General features: G+C 41.2%; 1 protein-coding gene across 9 annotated transcripts in view; it reads right to left on the reverse strand.

Moving 5' to 3' along the window:
- Positions 1 to 21,405, reverse strand: part of Eya1 (EYA transcriptional coactivator and phosphatase 1) — a 142,342-nt gene that overhangs the window by 108,282 nt on the left and 12,655 nt on the right. For 7 of the 9 annotated variants that reach the window (XM_085835710.1, XM_085835709.1, XM_021155483.2 and 4 more), the window contains one exon: positions 6,235 to 6,312. In XM_085835710.1, coding sequence (XP_085691836.1) covers positions 6,235 to 6,312 — 78 coding nt within the window. Of the gene's footprint in view, positions 1 to 6,234; positions 6,313 to 21,405 lie in introns of those variants that run through there. The other 2 variants (XM_085835725.1, XM_085835723.1) reach the window with 2 other exon arrangements.

The following is a 21,405-nucleotide window of genomic DNA, read 5'->3' on the forward strand; positions in this document are numbered from 1 at the left end:
TGTCAAGTTGACACAAACTAGCCAGTACAATTGACCTCTTGTCAACTTGACACACAAACACATCACTAGTAAGCCTCAACCCTTAAATTCTTATTCATCCCCAAGATCTAAACAACTTTAAATGTCCCACAGTATTTACATATTAAAAGTCAATCCCTTTAAAATGTCCAATATCTTTTAAAATCCAAAGCCTTTTTACAATTAAAAGTCTCTTAACTGTGGGCTCCACTAAAATAGTTTCTTCCTTCAAGAGGGAAAATATCAGGGCACAGTCACAATCAAAAGCAAAAAATCAATCTAACCATCCAATGTCTGGGATCCAACTCATGATCTTCTGGGCTCCTCCAAGGGCTTGGGTCACTTCTCCAGCCATGCCCTTTGTAGCACACATGTCATCCTCTAGGCTCCAGATGCCTGTACTCCACTGCTGCTGCTCTTGGTGGTCATCTCATGGTACTGGCATCTCCAAAACACTGCATAACCCCTTCAGTCCTGGGCCGTCAATTGCAACTGAAGCTACACCTTCACCAATGGCCTTCCATGGCCTCTCACAGTGCTGAGCCTCAGCTGCTCTGCGTGACACCTTCATGCCTTCAAAACCAGTACCACCTGGGTGACCCTTACACATTACCAAGTCCAGCCACAGCACAAGGTACAACCTTGGCTATCACTGGAACACAGCCTCTGTGCTCTCAGAAAACACTTCCCAGGAGATGTCACCTCAATGACGCTGGTCTCTTCTTAATCACTGCTAATTTCTTAGCTCCAGCTAACCAGCATCAATAGTCCCAGTAATGCAAAGTTTTTGCTTTAGTAGTTCTGGTATCTTGTTAATCACAGCTGATTCTTCAGCCCCAGCTAACCAGAACTACAGTATCTTCACAATCAAAACAGCAATGGCCCTGAAAAGAGTCTTTAATTTTCCCTCTGAAATTTCACAAGCCAGACCTCCATCTTCTGCACTGTTCTCAACATTATCTTCCAAGCTCCTACAGAACATCTGACAGAGCTCTTAACAACGAATGGATCTTCAAGCCCAAAGTTCCAAAGTCCTTCCACAGTCCTCCCCAAAACATGGTCAGGTTGTCACAGGAATACCCCACTCTGCTGGTACCAATTTGTCTTAGTCAGGGTTTCTATTCCTGCACAAACATCATGACCAAGAAACAAGTTGGGGAGGAAAGGGTTTATTCAGCTTACAATTCCATACTGCTGTTTATCACCAAGGAAGTCAGGACTGGAACTCAAACAGGTCAGGAAGCAGGAGCTGATACAGAGGCCATGGAGGGATGTTCTTCCCCTGGCTTGCTTCCCCTGGCTTGCTTAGCCTGCTCTCTTATAAAACCAAGACTACCAGCCCACAGATGGCCCCACCCACAAGGGGCCTTTCCCCCTTGATCACTAATTGAGAAAATGCCTTACAGTTGGATCTCATAGAGGCATTTTCTCAACTGAAGCTCCTTTTTCTGTGATAACTCCAGCTGTGTCAAGTTGACCCAAAACTAGCCAGTACAACTATCATATAGTAAGTCTGTGAAATGTGCTTTCCAAGTATATGCATTTTGTGTGTGTATGTCTGTGTGTGTGTGTGTGTGTGTGTGTGTGTGTGTGTGTGTGTACATGAGCGCACATGCACATGAAAGTAATGAGAACTGGGAGCTACAGGGTGTGGAATCTAAGTATAGAACCTGAATCAGAATTTAACTTCAGCTCAAATCAAGTCCCAAATCTCATATGTGGTCTCAAGTCCTTCACCCCCAGCCTCCACTAATGAGGTTGAATGCTAGGTCTCATAGGAGCCTTGTGAAGACTAAGTGAGATGATTCACAGGAAGTGGTTAATACAATGTTTATATGAATAAAGAATCTTCTCTGATTCTCACCACCCATTTGTCCCCAACCTTGCCCTTCTTTCTGTTATTGACATGGTATATGTGTACATGTGTGCAAAGGATAGAGGCTAACCTTGGGTATCTGTTCTCAGATACTGATCACTTTATTTTTTGAGACAGGGTCTCTGACATGCTTGGAAGTCACAGATTAGGCTGAGTGGCCAGTGAATCCCAAGGGGCAGCTTGACTCTATCTTTCCAGGACTAAGAATACAAGCATGCGTCATAATGGCTGGCTTTTTAAGGTGGGTTATGGGATCAAACATAAGTCTTCATCATTGCACACAGTTATTTAATGCATGAGCTATCTCCCCAGCCTCGCCTCTATAATAAGCACAATCACTAGCTGTCCAGAAAGTGGTAGAATTTTTGACCCATGGTTTACATACAAGGTCTTCAGAATACATAGAAGGAACATCTTTGAAGATGGGGTTTGGGGACACAAGCACACCAACCTTTGAACCCATCTCCTATGTCATCTTACCATCAAGGCACACACTCCTCTCATGTCTCCATGGAAACTGGAAACCTCAGTCACCATCTCATGTCCTTCTTCCATTCACCCAAATCCTAAAGCAGCCTGTTTATCTAGCCATGGCTTACATGCCCAGCCCTAAAGCAGCCTGAGGATCTAGACATGTGTTGCACACCCAGCCCTCTTCCAGGACATAAGCCCTGCTTCACCTTCTCACCATGTCACACTGAGATGACTACAGCAGCCATGTGGACACTTAGGGACAGCCTCCATCACACTCTACCCTCCCTCTCTCCTGCCACCACAAAGACAGTGCTTCAGGGAAGTCACTCCACATCCCTCTATAGCTCACAATCTTGCAGCCACTCACATTACTCAAGGAATAACTGAATTCCTCGGCAGAGGACTCAAGGAGGCCAAGGCTTTCATACCCAGCTGTTTCTGATACAATGCAACCAGCCTGGACTTCAGGACTCCTATACACATTGTCCATTTTATGTTTGTCCTGGATGTTCTTCACGATAGACCCCCTGCCTTGTAGGACTTTTCTTTTCTCTGATTGGAAACCTGGGTTGCTAAGCCTTAAAGCAATGGCTCTCAACCTTCCTAACACTGAGACCCTTTAATACAGTTCCTCAGGTCGCGGTGACCCCCAGCCATAAAATTGTTTCATTATTACTTCATAACTGTAATTCTGCCTCTGTTAGAAATCATGATGTAAATATCTGTTATGACATGTATATGACATGTGACCCCTAAAGAGGTTGCAACCAACAGGTTGAGAACCATTGCTTTAAAGGGAACACTTACTGGGTGAATACATAGTCCATGTTCAAGAGCTCCAGCTTTGTTTGGACCTCTGACTGTATGTCTGCCCTCTTTTACATTTCTAAGCTGCCCCCTCATGCGTTCCTATTCTCCATAGCATGTTCTCGGTCTCCTCCAACTCTGCAAATCCACAGGTCTCACTAATCCTCACTTCAGAGGAAAGCACAGACTGAATTCACGATTCACGGATTCATGTTTTACTTTACCGAGCAAAGATGAATGGTTTGCCACCGGTATTGAAAATACAAAGCTAACAAGGGGCAGAATCTCTTCAAATTCTGAAATTCTGTTACCCTCCTCTAGTAAGACTGTTTAACTTTGTGATTTAATAATACTACTTTTTAAATCTATAAGTGCCACACACACACACACACACACACACACACATATCTAATAAAGAAACTCTAGAAAATAGACAATAGCAGAAAAAAAATTCAAAAATGTATCCTGCTACCCAGACACAAACACCATTTTTGTTCTCATATATAGAAACACATTCTTGCAAAGAAATTGCCTTTTGGACTAGAGAGATGGCTCAGTGGTTAAGAGCACTGACTGCTCTTCTAGAAGTCCTGAGTTCAATTCCCAGCAACCTCATGGTGGCTCACAGCCATCTATAATGGGATCAGATGCCCTCTTCTGGTGTGTCTGAAGATGGTTACAGTGTACTCGTATAAATAAAATAAATCTTTAAAAAAAAAAAAAAGGAAAGAAAGAAATTGCTTTTCTTTAAAAATAAAACCATGCTCACACTAAAGATAGTACTCTTTTATTTTATTTTTTATTATTTTATTTTATTTTGGTTTTGTGAGACAGACTTTCTCTGTATAGCCCTGGTTGTCCTGAAACTCACTCTGTAGACCTGGCTGGCCTTGAACTCAGAGCTCTGCCTGCCTCTGGCTCTGAGTATTGGGACTAAAGCTATGCATCACCATAGATTTCCAAGATCGAATTCTATAGACGCTGCCCTTTCACTTCATAGAACTAAGATTTTATCAGGTCACCATTTTGTTTGTTTGGGGTGTGAGTATGTGTGTGTGTATGTGTGTGTGTGTGTGTGTGTTTTTCTACATATACATTGTATATAGGTATTTATGCATGTTCATATTTACACACGTGTATAATAGCTGTGTAGGAATGAATCTGCCATATAGACAGTGCTTCTTTTAAATTCTTCTCTGCTTTTATTTCTAGTTCAATACTCAAACATTATCTTTAATCATCTCTGTGGCAAGGTATTATGTATGCTTTGTGTGTGTGTGTAGGGGTGTTTCTGGCTTCTGGCTTCAACGTTAATAAATTCCAACTTTACCATCCTGTGTACTCCAAAGTTTCAACCTGCAAACTTTTTGAGCTTTGGTGTTTAATATATCTGGCACCTTCAGGGAGTTGGTACTCTCGTCCAACATACCCTGAATTATAGGGCAAGACATGTTACATGTGTGCCTATATCTACTTCTCTATGTCTTGCTTGACTGACCCAAAGGCCATTGGTCATAGATGGCTTAAACTTTACATCATAAAAGTATCGCATCCCTCATGTTCCCATTCCAATTTCCAAAATTTTTCTGCAATTTTTCAATATTTCTTAATCAAATTAATGAAAAACTTTAAAACTGGCTTCTCTCTTGGATTCATAACTATAAATAATTAACGTAAGTGTCAGCCTGTCCTTTGGTGTCTCCCATTGCATAGAGCCTAAAACAACTCCAGGCAAAACTTGCTGGTCTCCTTTGACTCTGAAAGCACTCCCTCTGTAGTACATCCACATTGCCCACAAAGTACCCATTGGTAATGGCATTGCCAACTTCCACAGCTTCATGTCCTCCATGCTATGCACCCCTCCAATATGGTAACCAACCAGTCAGTGTCCACCACCCCCACCCTCATTGTTCCATGTGAGCTTTTACTCTTTTTTTCCCAGATCCAAGTGTAACCATCTAGTCTGGGATGTCTTTCTAATAGTCTATCTTGGCCTGATCTCTGCCAGATCCCCATGTGGATGCTCTTCAACCTTGGTTTTTCCCTCTGCTACTGTCAAACCACTAGGATAATTTTTCAGTTGTTAATCCCATTAAGCCCTGAACTGGGACCATTTTCATATATCTATGAATTTATGATGGCTCAAATCACATTGCCTGGGAGGAGCCATATGCCATCATATGTGTTTTGAAAGAAGAAACTGACATAATGCACTCTGTTATTTTCTTATTGTTCCCACCTAATATCATTAGTACCAAAATTGTGCATGCATAATTAATTTTATATCTGCATGTAAGTTCATTTCCATTGTGGTATGTTGTAAATATATGATTCTAAGAACTTGATCATCAGTCATAAATCTGAGAAGGCAGAGTATTTCTAAAATACAGATCTTAAAAACAGAGCAGACCTTAAAATTACAGCAGACAATACAACAGAGGTATACAACTTAAAGAGTGCTTCTGACAGAAATCATTTTTCATAAAATAATCCACTCTGGGTATCATGGCAAGTGTGTGGCAAAGGTCTCACAGGAGGTTATGCTACCATCAAGTTCTTCGGAGTATTTCCATTCTGACAGACATGAAGTGTGTGTGCTGCTTTCTAGAGGATGTGTTAGTGTGGAAGTAAGGAAAACCTAGGAATCCCACACTGTTTCCCAGAATCAACCTAACATAGACCCCCTTCAGATGAGAGTCACACTTGATGCTACTAAGTCTACTTAGGATGCTTTCAAGAGTCAAATTTTGCCTACGCAGACTTGCATGATCAGAAAAACAATGATACAAATAAACGGAGAAGTATCATTCACATATAGTTAATTTTGTTGAAGAGAGGAGAAGCAAAGTCCATTTGATTTCCTCTTTGGAGACTAATGTTACTTGCAAACACATCAGAGGGGATATAAAGCCTGGGGCTGTTCATTTGCTATTTGGAGGAAAGCTGTGTCTGCCATCTGTATCTGCAAATACTCACTTACATAAACACACATAGCCGTATAATAAGCTCAGAAAAACAATGCTTAGTGCGAATTGGAAAATCTCATTTTTGTTCCTTACCTGAACCTGAGAAACTGTCTAAAGACCCGTCTGCTGCAGTTGAAGCTATTTCGCTGCTGCTCATTGGCTCTGTTTTAACTACAAAAGTAAACACATATCGTATACTGAATTAGTAGTCATTTATAAAGGTATAGAAAAGAAAATATAACATCCAAAATAATGAGAAAAATCATTTTATAATACAATATTTTCATACTTGGACATAAATCAGATTTTTACACTAGACACTCTTTTGAAAAATTCACATGTCAAATTGCTTCTCTGTAAGAATGTGCATTTTTCTGTTGCCGATTACCTTTTAGATTAGTGGTTCCAAACTTGCTAATGCTGCAACTCTATTTTTAGTAGAGTTTCTCATGCTGCAGTGACCCCAAGTATAAAGTTATTTCATTGCTACTTCATAAATGTAATTTTGCTACTGTTATTGATCATAATGCAAATATCTAATATGCAGAATATTTGGTATGTGCCCCCTGTGAGGACTGAGACATAAAGGCTTAGAAACAATCCTTTAAATGATGAATTAATTTTGCTGTTACAGTATATACTTACTAATTTGCTTATTAGTAAAAATATTACAGTATATATAACATACAATCTGAAATTACTTCTTGGTGTTTATACAGAATCTATTATTTAGCCAAGCAGTAGGAAAGAAAAATTAAAAAGAGTTTGAAGAAGCAGGGAAAAATAAGTGGCCATTTTTAAGCCTCGCAGGTTCTATGGTGATTTTGATCATGTGTGTTCATATGCATCTACTACTACTATACACACACACACATGCGCACACACACATTTCTTTAGATATCTAGTGTAGTGCAGACTCGAAGATTCAACCTTAAGTTACTAAACTCCTATCACCACGACATTTCATATTCATCAATATTTTTTTGCACTATGAAGAGAAATTTCCCATTTCAAAATAATATTGATAGAAGATACTGTGACACATATCTATGAACTTTTTCTCAATTTAGGCTATAGAATGTCCACAAAACCCACTCCCAGTAGTATGACAGGACCCTTGTATACCACTAACAGGATACCACTGACTGCTCCAGAACTTAGCTTAGAACTTAACTTTTCCTCCCTAAGTTTAGAATCCCTTTTTTGGAGAACCATCACTGGACTGCTCCTAGCCTATGTGTGAAGGTGACTTAGTCTCTATTTCAAGTGAACTAATACTCTAAAGTCAACCTGAAACTCTATGTTCCCTGAAGTGAAGGTTCTGACCAGAGAGTATTCGGGGAGAGAGGCTCCTTCTTCAAAGTAGAAACATTCTGGGATGGGAGAAAATGATAGAGAAAAGAGCTCTTCTGTTTCAGGGTGTCACCAATCTCTCCAAAACAGTAGGCAGAGGACTCACCCAGCTCAAGTCCTGGCCCTGGGCATTTTACACACACACACACACACACACACACACACACACACACACACACACAAGTGGTTTTCACATGAAACATTATAAGTAGATGGCAGATAGTAATTAAAAAAAATTCCTTACATGGTTTTTAAACAAAGTTGGAAGAAATACACACACATGCGTACACATGTGCACACATACATGCACACATCCCAAGACTAATGGAACTCATTCTGCCTGATTGTTTTCATGTAGACCACACAACAGTGAGACTCAAATTCTGACTCAAGTTTTCACTTTTCTGCCAGTTGTTTTGGGTTAGAAGTCTTAGTTGATGCTAATGCATGCTGACAGAAGCCTGCCTTTCCCTTCTTCCCAGCATGACACCACCACCTAATGTGCTTACTCTTCATAACCACTGCATTGCCACCACAGCTGTAGGAAAGCCAACAGTAAGTCTAAGGGAGTTTCCTGCACAAGATGTCCAAATTATACTCAATGTTCCTTTAAAGACCTAAAACAAGGCCCTCATCAAATCCTGTGATCACAATTGGTCTAGTCCCCTTTCTAAACAGATCACCAGTGGGAGACCACTCGGAATCATGTCACAGAATTTTCCCTGTCCAATTACATTAGTGCAGAAGAGGCCTGTGATTGAACAGAGAAGAGGGAGGCAGAGCTAAGAGTTGCAGAGACAGAGAGCATCTCAGTTGGAGAAAGGAGAAGGCAAGATGACAATGAATGTGAACCAATGTGACTTTTACCAGTCACAGGTAGTTATGATATCATAAGGTTAGAATAATTGCGATAAAGTTTTTATCATTATTATTGTTGTTATTATTTTTATTATTGGCTCTGAAATTATTGTATTGGCATCCTTTAAATGAGAATTTATTGATACATATATCTGATTGGTTAATTATAAGGTTTAAGAGTTTTGATTTACTTGGTTACTGGAATGTGGAACCGCCAATGGCGGAGAGGGACCACTATCCAGGAATAAGAGAGCCAGACACTATGAGGACTAGCTGAAGAGAGTTACTGGCAGCTGGAGCCTGGGAGCATGGTCTGGTCCTACCGGAGAATTAGCAGGATGAGAGGAGCAGGAGCATGGAGAGTTGGCAGGTTCTCATTTTTTAATATTTCCCATAGCGGAATCAGATACCTTTTGCTAAGCAAAAGGGTAGAATGGGATAAGATGAAAACTGACCATGTAAAATGCCTACTATGGGTTAGCTTTTTTAGGATGTTATCATTGTAAGAAACCCTTAGGTCCTTACAAGGTCTCAGAATCTCCTTAATCAGTTACTACCTTGTTGTCTCTCTCACATGTAAAAACTGAACCTAGAGACTAGGAAGTACTGAAAATTGTGATTTAATTTAGCAAGTTCCTTTATTCTGAGGCCCATGACCAAAGCTCAATGAAACGATAGATAATAAGTAGCACTTTGCAAAAGTTAGAGTTGGGAGAAGGCGGCCCAGGCTCAGTGTCACAGGCTATGGTTTGATTAGAAAGCAGGACTCTGCCAGTTCCCACCCTCGGAGCTTCCAGGCTAGTGAGCTTACTGGATGATCTCAAGTAGAAAGTCCCTGCAAAGATGTCAAGAAAAGATGAACAACTCTTCTACTGCCTTTATTGTTCATCCAAATTGCTTCTACGTCTGCCAAATCTAAAGTCAACGATTCTATAGCTTGAACTATACAATTGATCTGAGAAAGTTTACCTACAACAAAACCCCTTCTATATGTGTTCCCCTGAAATCTACATCTCTCCATGATCATGCTCAAGCAAGTGGCAGCTCTTACTCCCACCAGGACTTCAATTGTTCTTGAAATCCATTAAACTTAGGGAAAAAAGAAAGGGAGGGAAGATGATACTCTCTTTGAGGTCTCAAGATCATTGCCTCTTTGCTGTCATTCAAATACAGCCATCTATACACTAAAAACCAGAGTCCCACTGAATCTAGATTCTAAAAAGGCTCTCTGTTAAAGAGGAGATGATTTCCACAGAAAAACTACCAGGATGTGCATGATTCTATCAGTCCTGTAATAGAATACTTTGATCAACAGGAGCCTAATGATTTATTGTGATGTAAGATATTCTCTGAGGGGCTGAGGAGATGGCTCAGTGGATAAGGAGCTTGCTGTGTAGGCATGAATACCTGAGTTTATATCTCCAGGATAAACTATGCATGGCAGCATGCACTTGTAACATCAATGCTGGAGACAGAGTGGAGACAGGTAGATCCCATGTGCTGGGATTAAAGGCATGCACCACCACTGTCTGGCTATTCTGGCATTTTTAAGGCCAGTTATACACTAGCTGAAGAACTGAAGAGACAAAGATAATATGTGTCCACTTAAGTCTTACTCACTCCACCTTACCTGAATGATCACACAGAGCAATATGCTGCAAAGAAGATAATTGAACATCTCTCTGAAGCTTTGAGTTTTAAATACCATGTGCTGACATTTTATAAAAGGTACTGTACTACGACCTCAGTTTACTGGAAAGTAGTCATTTCTTTTTCTATTATTGACAATCCTATATCTCTTTTTCCCTTTGCTTCCAGTTCTGGCCTGCCATCTGACCCTGGGCAACAGTCTCATAGTTCTTTGAAGTATGCAGAAATTTTATCACGTGACTACACATTCCAGACCTCAGCTATCCTGGGACATTGCTACTTTTCAGATGTTCCACAAACATCCATCTACCAATGCCTTTGAGCATCAGTGTTGGGGTCAGAACATTTAATCAACCTGCTGCTGGGTTTTCTACAGTTTAATTCTTTGGACCTAATCATCTTTTTTACATGATTTTTAAAAATTATTTATGTTACCAAAATATAACACAGATTCACAAAATATTATGAGAAAGATCTGGTACCAAGAAGGAGCTAAAAATATGTTCACAATCATCACTAATAGAAACAGCAAGCAGTATAAATTCTGCTCCGTGGAACACCCATCTCTTTTCTATTGGAAAGAAGAAATACTATGAAGTAAGAACAAATGTAGAGCTGAAAGTCCCAGCTTATTACTAAGAGTACTGCAATCTAGCTTTACACCAAGAATGCAGGCCTAGAATAAGGTACTTAACATTGGGCACCTTGCTTTCCCCCTGTCACTGGGTATTATATACTCAGATGAGGATAAAGAATGACAAAGATTATAATCATTTCAGCAGCACACTGGGTCCAGGGCCAAGCTTTATAATCACCTCCTCTCTTTGTACAGCATCTCTTTAAGCATGAGAAATTAAAATATTTTTCTCCCACTGGTTGAGTTGTAGGCTAGGAAAATATTCTGCCATGGAACCACATCCCTGGCTCCAAAGGCATTTTTGAAGGTACAGAAAACACTGTTAAAATCTATCAGAAGCCCCAGATTAAAGCCAAGCTTATGCTGCCAAAAGAAATGTGAGGATCTAACAGGAAAAAAAAAAATCAATCAGTGGGCCTTCCCTAAGGAATGCCAAATCAAATTAAGTAAGGTTTCTTAGGAATAACCCAAGGATGCAGAACTTAATCATGATTACATTAAGAAAACTAGTGCCTTGGACATCACTGTCGTCAGTGTATGCTTCTTCCGAAGAGGCAGCCCAGCAGGAGAAGGATAGTGTAGGGGGTATCAGTGAGCAGTAATTTCAGAATAAATGTGGAAATTCTACCATTCTTTACAAAGTAAGTAAGGTGACACATGAAAACAAGAACCCCTCTTTTTATACTATAAGTGGAGACTCTTGACTATCAGACCACTGCGACAGGGTGAGATTAGCTGGGACAGCAGTCAGCCAACTAGGCCCTGCCATGTTTATCAACTTCTGGATGAACTTTAAATGTTATGGTCATGAAAACACTTGTCCAAACTAACAGGGCAATCAGAGAAGTGTTCAATCCATAAGTGATAATTCTCCCATATATAAGTTCAGACCTAAATGATAGCTCTGCTTGCTGGACCTATGCCAGCCTGTGCTGTGATGGATTTGCACAGAAAAACACATGGCTGTGGAATGGCATCAGGCTGGATGAGCATCAGTCCTGAATCCTCCACTCTACTCCAGTCCCCCTCCCCAGACAGTATCTAACCTCATCTTCCTGCAGTTCCTTGCTTGGCATAAGCCCAGACACAAAGGGACTTGAGAAACTCACTTTGTCAATCTTCTGCTTCCCGTGCTTCCTTCCTCTCAATTGTGACAAAAACCTCATCACCTCTAAGAAACATCCCATTTTCCTCATTCACTCCCTTCCTCCAGACCCATTCAGAACATGCATCACAACAGCGGTCTTCCCGAATCTCTGTCTGTTCTCCCCTGCCAACCTCAGCAGCCTCACATAGCCAGTGTGGAACCCAGGGCCTGCCATGCCACGTCTCCACTCTATGTGCTGTATGGGCTCCAATTCCCTAATGAAGTTTTACCAAATCTAATCACAGAATGGGCTACTTTGCACTGCCCACTCCAGCCAGCTGCTCTACACAGTGAGCATGAGAGAACAGACACAGTTAACATGCTGGTGGACTCTATTTAAGCAGTCTTTTCTTTTTTTTCAGTTCCTTGTGAAAACCCATCATGGGGCAGTCTCTGTTTTCCATTTCTATCTCCATTGGTCCTTTCCCACATTCCTCAGTCTGTAAGCCACACCTCATTCCCCACCCACATGTCCTCAGCAACTATTTTATAGAGAATCCTGAAGCTGCTTTAAATTGTTCCTCTCCCTGCAACATGTCGGCTGGTTAATTTCAGTTAAAAGCTCCTGTCCTTGGTCAGGGATTGCTTTCTGCACCAGCACCTTATTCCTCCCTGGGTCTCTCTCTTCTAGGCTTCCTTTGAAGCGATACCTCACTGCTTGGCTTCACAGGATCTTCATTCTCACAAAGCAGCTTCGCTTCTACCCAGGGCCATGGGCTGGACTCCCTGAACACATTGTATGCAGGGCTCAGAACCGAACGCAGGGCCTTAAGCTACCTAGTGCTCTGCCCTACCTCTCTCCTCCTTATTCATGAGCTGTCTCCCAACCACAATCCTTTCCAGGCTGTCTTCCTGGGCACTTGCTTTTAAATTGTCAGCATCAACTGCCTTTTCTATGCCACGAATCCTTCTGTTACTTCCTTACAAGGCTTTTCCCAAGTTCCAACATTAAACTTTTCTTGGTTTGACTTTTTTAAGCCTTCTAAATAAACCCTTTTCTGCAACAGTTTTCCTTTAAGTCATTGATTCCCTTTTTCTACTGTATTATCTTTCCTCTCCACCCCCCCTTGCCCCCCATTGCTTGCCTCTGTCTACTCTGGGGTTCCATAATTCTAATTCTTTCCTACCTCACTCCATTTTCTTTCACAATAATTTTTCTTGTCATCCATACCTTTTAAAAATGATTTTTACATAAACAACTCCTCAATCTTCATACATATACACACAACGTTGTCTGGATTAAACCTGACCCACATCCTGACTAAACATACCACCACCTCCCTCAGAAGCCTTCGCTTTTATGTCACAAAGACTGGATGCTTCCCTTCTGGTTGGATTTCTCCTGCCACCTCATTTCTTAGATCCCACTACCATTGAGCATGCCTCAGAGACTGATGTAGAGACACGATCTCCTCTGTATGGTGTTACTTAAGGTTGTGAAACTCCAATTTTGCTATTCCTCCTATCTTTTTATGTCCCCACCACGAGATGAATGATTTTCCTGTACCTTATGTTCCAACCATGATGAAGTGCCCTTCCTCTGACAAGAACCTGAAAAGCCAGGATGTGGCCCACTGGAACACCGATAGAGTGTTAGCCGAGTGTGCATAACACTGGCTTCTGTAACCAAAAATGAAGGTGGGGTAGCATATTGAGTCCACCTGTTCACAGACTCATAAAATACATAGTCCAAATACCTTTCTTCCTGGTTACCTTAGGTAATTTGTTACAGTGACAGAAAGGTGACAAATCAAACCTATAACTTCTACCACTGTCAACTTTTCCATCTACCTTCTAAACCTCATGATCATTCTCCTTCCTAATTACCTTCTGCCTCTTACAAAGGTGGCAAGATTGGAGCAGCAGGTCTACTCACTCAACTGTAGACAATTATATCTTTTAGTGGCCTAGATTTGCACAATAGTTCTGGTACTAAGGTCTTAGATAGATACACCATAGGCATGAATGAAGTTTTTATTCTCTATTTATTATGCATTGACTCTTACAAAGCATACAGTCTTGTCTAATTGTTCTGACTCTGTGTGACACTATAGTCTATAAACCACATGCCCCATGTACCCTTATAAACAGACACTTAAACCACAGTGGCCAGCGCTTTCTCCCAGCTCCAGCTTTGCCAGTCTCTTAACTGTTCTCATTAAATATTGGATAACCTTTCCATGGCTGAATTATATACTTCAAAATCCCCCTGAGTCTTCCTTAAAGAAGACTATGACTATGACTTAAGCATAGTTGTTTCTCCTTGAACTTTAAAGCCTGTGTCTGTGCCTTTTTCATATATATATCCACTTCAACCCCACTTCATATCTCATAGTCTCAACCATCTTGATGTAGGATAAATTTTTTCATAGCAGGAGAAACATTTTTAAATTGTTCTCTTGACACAACTCAGGCCAATGCATGGCTCACAGAACCCAGTAGTTGTAGAAGGAATACATCAAGTCAAGAGGTGCACCCACCTGAAGACATGCTTCACTTAATTTAAACTACTAGACGCACTGCTCAGGCAAATATAAACATCACTGAAATCTAAGAGAGCTTTTATCCACCCTGCATTATTACTCTGGGAACATATATGCAAGTTCTCTCATCAAAGTATCTCATGGACATGACACACAGGCAACACTTGTGCCATTTGAAATCAGGTACAATTTGGGCATTATTATAAAACAAAATATCTTTGGGTGCTTGTTTGTTTAGAGCGTGCCCTTCCTGACTTAGGAAGGAGACAGGGAAATAAATAAATTACCCTAGTTTGGGTAATAATGATGCTGTCGAGATCAAAGAGAGAAAAACACAGCCGAGTAATGGTTCAGATTCAGTGACATCACTTATCCATTCAAAGCTCTTAAACCACAGGCAAAAGTGAAAATGCATGCTTTTGAAAAACCTTTACCAAGTGGTTCAAAAGGAAGCAAATGGCACCAAATAAAGGTGGCAAAAAGTGAGTAAAATTCCACACAATAAATCAAAGTAGAGAATCTTCCTAAATATATATTTTATATGTCTGACTTTAAAAACACATCAATGAATTATATTCATTCACCATGTGATTTTTCTTTACCAAAAAAGCACATACAACTATAAGCTCAATGCTTTGCTTCCAGGTAATTCTCACTTAGAAATGAATGAGGCATCTCTTTGTGTTTGGACTGAGCCTACAACTTGACATCCTCCACGGATTAAAGTCATCTTCTCTGGCTACCAAGAGGGGAGAAAAATATTAACTCTTCCAAAGGAGCACAGCTTGTACAACCTCAAGAATAGAAAGCCATGTTTACCACACTTCACCTTAAGGTGGTACACAATTGGCTCAGGGACTGGGTATTTGCATGTTAGCTGGTAGGCTTCTGGGAAAAGGCTGCATTCTGAGGACTCTGACCAATCAATCAAGACATTAGTCAGTCCATTGATAGTCTTATAACCCTGCAGCATTACCGGGAAGTGGTGGAAGGTAGGAAATGGGGCCTAGATGGGTGAAGAAGGAAACTAGGGGTCTGCTCTGGAGAGACCGTCACCTGGCCCCTTTTACCTGCCTCTGGACCACTGTGATCCGAACTGTGAACTGTGGGGTGCATGCCCATCAGCAATGATGCTCTCTTTCACCTCAGGCTCAGGTAATGCAGCCAGCTGATCACAAAATGAAACCTTTAAAACTAAAAGCCAAAATGCAATCTTCCTCCCTAGCTGCTGGATTCAGCTCCTTGTGTCAGGCATCCCATCATAGTAAGGAAAATAGAAGGAACACACACAATCAAAAGGAAATGGTAGGCAACTTGAAGACCTGTTAGTCACAGAAACAGCAATGACAGTGGCTTGTGAAGAGGCTGAGGATAGTGGCCCTCTTGTTAAAAAAAAAGTAAATGCAGGTTCCCTAGAAAGATCCTTTACAATGCTAATTAGCTCCCCCCCCCCCCCCCCCCGCCCCTGCCCGCCCCGTTAGTATTCTTGTCCCGCTGGCTCAAGTTCCCAGCACATCAAACCTTGGATGGATTGAAACCATACTGGAGCTCACAATCCAAACATTCCCTGAATATGGTGCCAGCTTGCTACCCAAAGCTCTCTCACAGTATCGGTCCCTTTCTCAAAATATTCACTGGCTTCTCCTACTGGCCCAGAAGTTCAAATTCCTCAGCCTGGTCCTCCAAGAGCTGGCTCCAGTCGACTCCCCCAACCCTATCTCCTATCAATTCCTTCTGCAGCTCAACCTTTCTCCTCCCTGTCCCTGGAACTATCCTACCTTTGTTCCCAGTGCTCTCTCATTAGCATGCATTCCAGCTCTTCCCCACCTATTCAAATTCTACCCATTCCCTAAGGGCTCAGATTCCACCTCGGCCTTGAAGCTCTGCCAGAACCTAGCAAGCTGAAGAGCTCTTTCTTCTGAACTCTGAGGGCACTCTTGTTTGCACCAGTGGCTCCTAACCTTCCTGAGAATGAAGCCCTTTTTATGACACCAAAATATTTCAGAACCCAAGGATAGTTCTTTCTAATCTCCTGATGGAGAAAGTACAGGGTCACAAGACATGCTGTGAAACTACTGACACAAGCTTCACATTTGAGCAGATATAGCAGATGTACATAGGAAAAGGCTGGCCATGTGACTTGCTAATGGCTCACCAAATACACAAATTTGGCTCTATACACAAAACAGTGTTCTCACCGTCAGCGATCACTCTCCTGCTCTGCATCATGGTCTGAAGGTCTTAGTCTCCAAAAGCTATTTTGGAATATTATTGTCCTTCAGGTTTTTGCCAAAAGTCAGAATTTGTATCTCCCTCAATGAGACCATGAGCTCCTTAAGTCAGGGTCAGCTGATACTCTTAGTTGAACTGTTGAGTTTCTTTGCAATGCTTTGTGCACAGTAAAAACTTTGTTCTCCCCTTCTATCCCCAGTATTGTCTGAAGAAGTTTACAAAAGTTGTAGAAAGGCAAGAGGACCACCAGGTGAATCACCATAACCAACCAATTGGAGTCACTAATTAATATTTTACTGCTGTGCTCAGCTGACTGAGCTAGGAGTCTGCCTAGCTTTCCTATATCTGTCCTCAAAAAGAAGAGGAAGAAGAAGGAGGAGGAGGAGGAAGAGAAATAATAATCTCGTTCATCTATCCTCAAATAAGTTGTGTATGTCAACGATTTCTTCTAAACAGTTCATCATTCACATTGTTAACATGCATGTTTGTTTATGGCTCCTTCTTTTTTCAGTAGAATTATCCAGACTGAAAGGTCCAGGTTTTAAATGTGCCCTTCAATGATTTCCAACAGACACCATCCTTTAGAAACCAAAGAGCAAGCTAAATATTCCCTTTAGCTTGCTATAAGGGAAATATAACACAGTGGTAAAACAAGAAAAAGCCCCATGCTAAGAATTTAGCATGTAATACAGCAGACTCCATTTCTGACATAAGCAATGTCTTGTGTAGCTTTTAGAATGGAGAAGTAATAATTCATTACATAGTTGTTATGTGTTAAGCACCTCTTGTGTGGTCAGTATGTACTGAGCACTTTATAAGCCAGCCATAGCTCCTCTACTCCCCCATGGCAAGCATAAAGAGCATGTATTAGACTTGTGTCCTTTCAAAGATGTGAAAATTGCAGCCTAAAAATATTCAGTAATAGCCTGAGAGATCACATGGCTGGTTTCTCACTGTTGCAGTTAATTTCTCTTCTATAAACCCGCTGAAGAGTGTAAAGTTTCTCGAGCAGAGCCTTCTCATCCTGGACTGCTCCTCTCTATAGCTAGAGATAACCCGAAGGTGGCACTGAACAGGCTAGTCTGGGAACACCAGGGCACCGAGGAGAAGTGTATCAGTGTATGTTGCAAATTAGCAGATGGTAAAATCAACCAGTGTTTGAAGATTGGAAGCAGATGATCTGGCTCAGACTCAGAACCTCAATCATATCAATATGGAAGGATGGTTTATTTGCCCAAAATGCAATCAAACCACCAAATGATTAGTACCCCTTTCCTGTCTCTTACTAAGCCCCAGGAGCTCCCAGAGAGTCCCCTTACTCACACTCAAGATTAAATGACTGAGTGCTATTAAGTACATCAAGTACTCTGAGTGAGTACCTGCAAAAGCTGTTCAGCGATACCAGAAACCCAGAGTAGAAACAGACTCTCATCCCTCCTATGGAGGCCCTGCTGTACCAATTCCAAAGGACAGGCTTCTTTAAAACACAAGAGCCATCATTATTTCATAGCAGCTACTAATGTTTTGAACACATAGCAGATGCCAGTAATCGTTCTCTTAATTAGTCTGTCAAGAGTAAATGGGTAATTCCCATTGCACAGCAAGGGTTTAAGAGTCTATCCAATGAACAGAAGCACTTTCTTAGAGTCAGAATGTGTTCAGTCTGCTGACTGAGGCTCTCTCTGTAGGTACCATTATCATCTTGATTACACAGGTCTGAATCAAAGGCCAGGAGCTTGCTGGAGACTGACTGCCCTGTGAGCCTCTCCAGCCTGCTCTACTGCTCTTAAGACCCACCTTTGTTACATGGACATAAATCGCTGAACTGACTCTGAGCCCCAACTAGTCAGCCTGTGAAAGAGACACTCTCAAATCAGGTTGCCACTTTCCTTCACTTTTCAGTATGGCTCTTGTCTCAGCCCCATCTTAAGGCAAATATGAAATTGGTGCTGAGCTGATATATGTAAACAAGTAGCATGGCTTTGGTAATTTAACCTGTCCTTTCTCACTACCCACCCTACAGCACTGCATTGGTTAAGACACAAACTCAGTCACAACACTTCTATTTACCTGCCCAAGTTTTGAGCCTGGTATGCAGAACTAGAATCACTTGTCCGGGTTTACACTTTGGCCTCATTTCTCTGCACGCTGTGTTGTGTACTTAACACACAACACACACACACTTTACACTGACTAAAGTGTGATGTTTTATTACTCCTTCAATTGTTCCCTTCCTTAAAATTTTTGCTTCCAATTACTTTTGCCATATTTTAAAGATGCTTAGCCCATGTTTACTAACAACAACCTTGCATATCATTATGCCACTTGATTTTACCACATTATGTAGGAGTGGTTTTATCATTACTAAATTTCAAAATCCAATAGTTCTACTTGTAAAACAGTAAGTTATTATGGGTCAAGTGTAGATTGGCTACTGTATTATGGGTCAAGTGTAGATTGGCTACTGTAGCTCACATCAAAGGCTGGCGATGATGTTCACTGTGGCTGTTCGCTGGATGGACCAACTAATGATGTCCTCAAGAACTGATCCATGAAGATGAGTACTTTCCAAAATGAAGCTTTAACTAGTTCCCTGAATAGTTAATGTGTTATAAGTAATATGAATGGATGCCCTGCTCCTTTCATGACTCATTTACATGATTTACTTAGTAGCATGGGAATTCATTCAACAAATGCCTATTCCAGAGCTGCCAGATATAGGGCACCATGACAGTGAACAAGTCTGTCCTGCCTTCAAGGAACTCAGGGCTCTGCCAGCAAAATAATAGTGTATGTGGATACTGTAAACCTTGCATCTCGGCCATAATATTAGATAAGCAGATATAAAAAGTCTTCAAGCAGGTAAAGAACTTCAGCAGGCATGAAGTTTGTCATCTAGGAACTGTGTGAATCTCATGTTTCAGAGAAAAGGAATGTAAGGTCTGAGGCAATCCCAGCATGCTTATGTGTCTCCTCTCCAACACAGTCCATTCTCTCTTTGTAAAGCTGGTATCTACCCACCACTGAGTAGAATTGGAAGAGAGATATCCTCTATCCCTTTATGCTGCTCATCACCGAGGCATCCTGGCAAGGTCTAAGAAATCAGGAATCATTTAAAACAGGCATGGACTTGCCTAAACGTTCATGTCTTCCTTGAAGGAACCAGAGGTTTCTCCTAGAAGGCAAGATGTTTTGGGACAAGTACACCTTTGCTTATTCAGAAGAACCAGGGTAGAGATGTCATGGAGCACTTCTTCTCTATTAGCAACCAAAAAATTGAACACACTCTGAATCTAGTCACTAATTACCAAGCAGCCAAGGTACCTGGAAACCCTGGGCCAACTTCAGCAGCAACCATGGGAATTCCTGGGTTTACTGCAAGTATTACAATAGGGCTAGTTTATTAACAGGTGACAGGAGAAAACAGACTGTCCCCCAACTGGTCCACATGTGCTACCTGTTTAATCCTCTCTACTTTCTGTCTTCCAAGAATGCATAGCTTCTAGCTGTCCATGGCTGGTTCTCAAAGCCAGAAGAAACGGGACCATCCACATCATGACCCTCTGAAAAATATTTCCTGAAGTAGAAAGTATTTACTCTGAGCAGTAGCAAAAACGTTTTTTGAATTTCACAAATGTGCATATAATGATGGCTATTGTAATGAAAAGCAGAAATGATTCTCCTTTTTCCTTTTCATCTCAAAGAAGCTTAAAGCAAGCAGGGGCTGGCTGACAGAATTATAATTAAGTCAAAAGCTTTGAAAACTAGTTAGAGACAGCTCCCCCAAAGTTAAGCAATTGAAGCAATATGCGGGGCATGTGTGGACACAGAAGAAATCGCCCACACAATCTCACACACAAGATCGCAGGCATAACTAGCCTAGGCAGTCACCATATCGTGAAGACCTCTTTCTATCAAGGTCACTGCCCTCAGTTTGTGTGCAGTCTGCATGCACTGCTCAGTGGCATTCTCCATGTTGAGGGTACTAGCATGGTTTGCAGCTCAGACACTAAGCTAGATGAGGAAGAGCATACATTCCAAAACCCTGGGCTTTGGATTCTGCCCACAGCTCTTCAGACACCAGTGCAGATTCCAGTGGTACCCATGAAACTTGGTCTTTAACTTTTACAGCTTTCTTTGTAAAACAGGAATCATACCATAGAAGTGGCTATTATTTACATATGGCCTAGCAGTTAATATTAATAGACACAGTAAATTCTTGCTCACTAAGTTCCAATTATGCCACAAGGTTTGCATTACATGCTCATGGCAAGCCTAAAGTGAGAGCTGTTGCTTTCCTCGTTGCTCTGATGAGAACAGAGTCACATGGTAGCTCCTCTGCCCCACTTTCTGCACCATGCAGCTGGGGTTCAAACCTCCCTTCTTAACCTTCCTCCTGGCCATTTTCAGGAAGTTTCTGAAGATTTAATAAAGCAAAATGTGGCAAACAGTCAGTGTAATGACCAACAAATTATTCTTAAACAGCTGTTGGCATTATTAACAGACATGTGAGAATTATTGCCATGTATATAAAACATAGCAAATATTAAATTCTGACTAATAATTTTATTCCTTCATAGGTTTTGCTTTAGAGTAATTTCTAAGAAGCCAATTTTGTGGCCACAGTCAAAATCCTAAAAATGTTATTTAGGAATGCCTTTCCTCATAGTGTCCCTTAATCTCCCAGAAACTGAATTATGTGTAGAACATAAACAGGAGTAATATTAGATTAACATGTTTCTATTGACATCAGAATATTCAACCACAGATACACAAATATTGTCAGTAAAAAGCAGCAGCAGACCCTAACTGCACACATTCACTTCGTTGGGAGACTTCCTGTAAACAAGATTGAGTAAAGATACTCTCGTCAGCCAGAACTGTATTTTACTGAAATATGTAGG

Source organism: Mus caroli, unplaced genomic scaffold (assembly GCF_978045245.1).
Source record: "Mus caroli unplaced genomic scaffold, Mus_caroli_1 scaffold_1, whole genome shotgun sequence".
Lineage (NCBI taxonomy): Eukaryota > Metazoa > Chordata > Mammalia > Rodentia > Muridae > Mus > Mus caroli.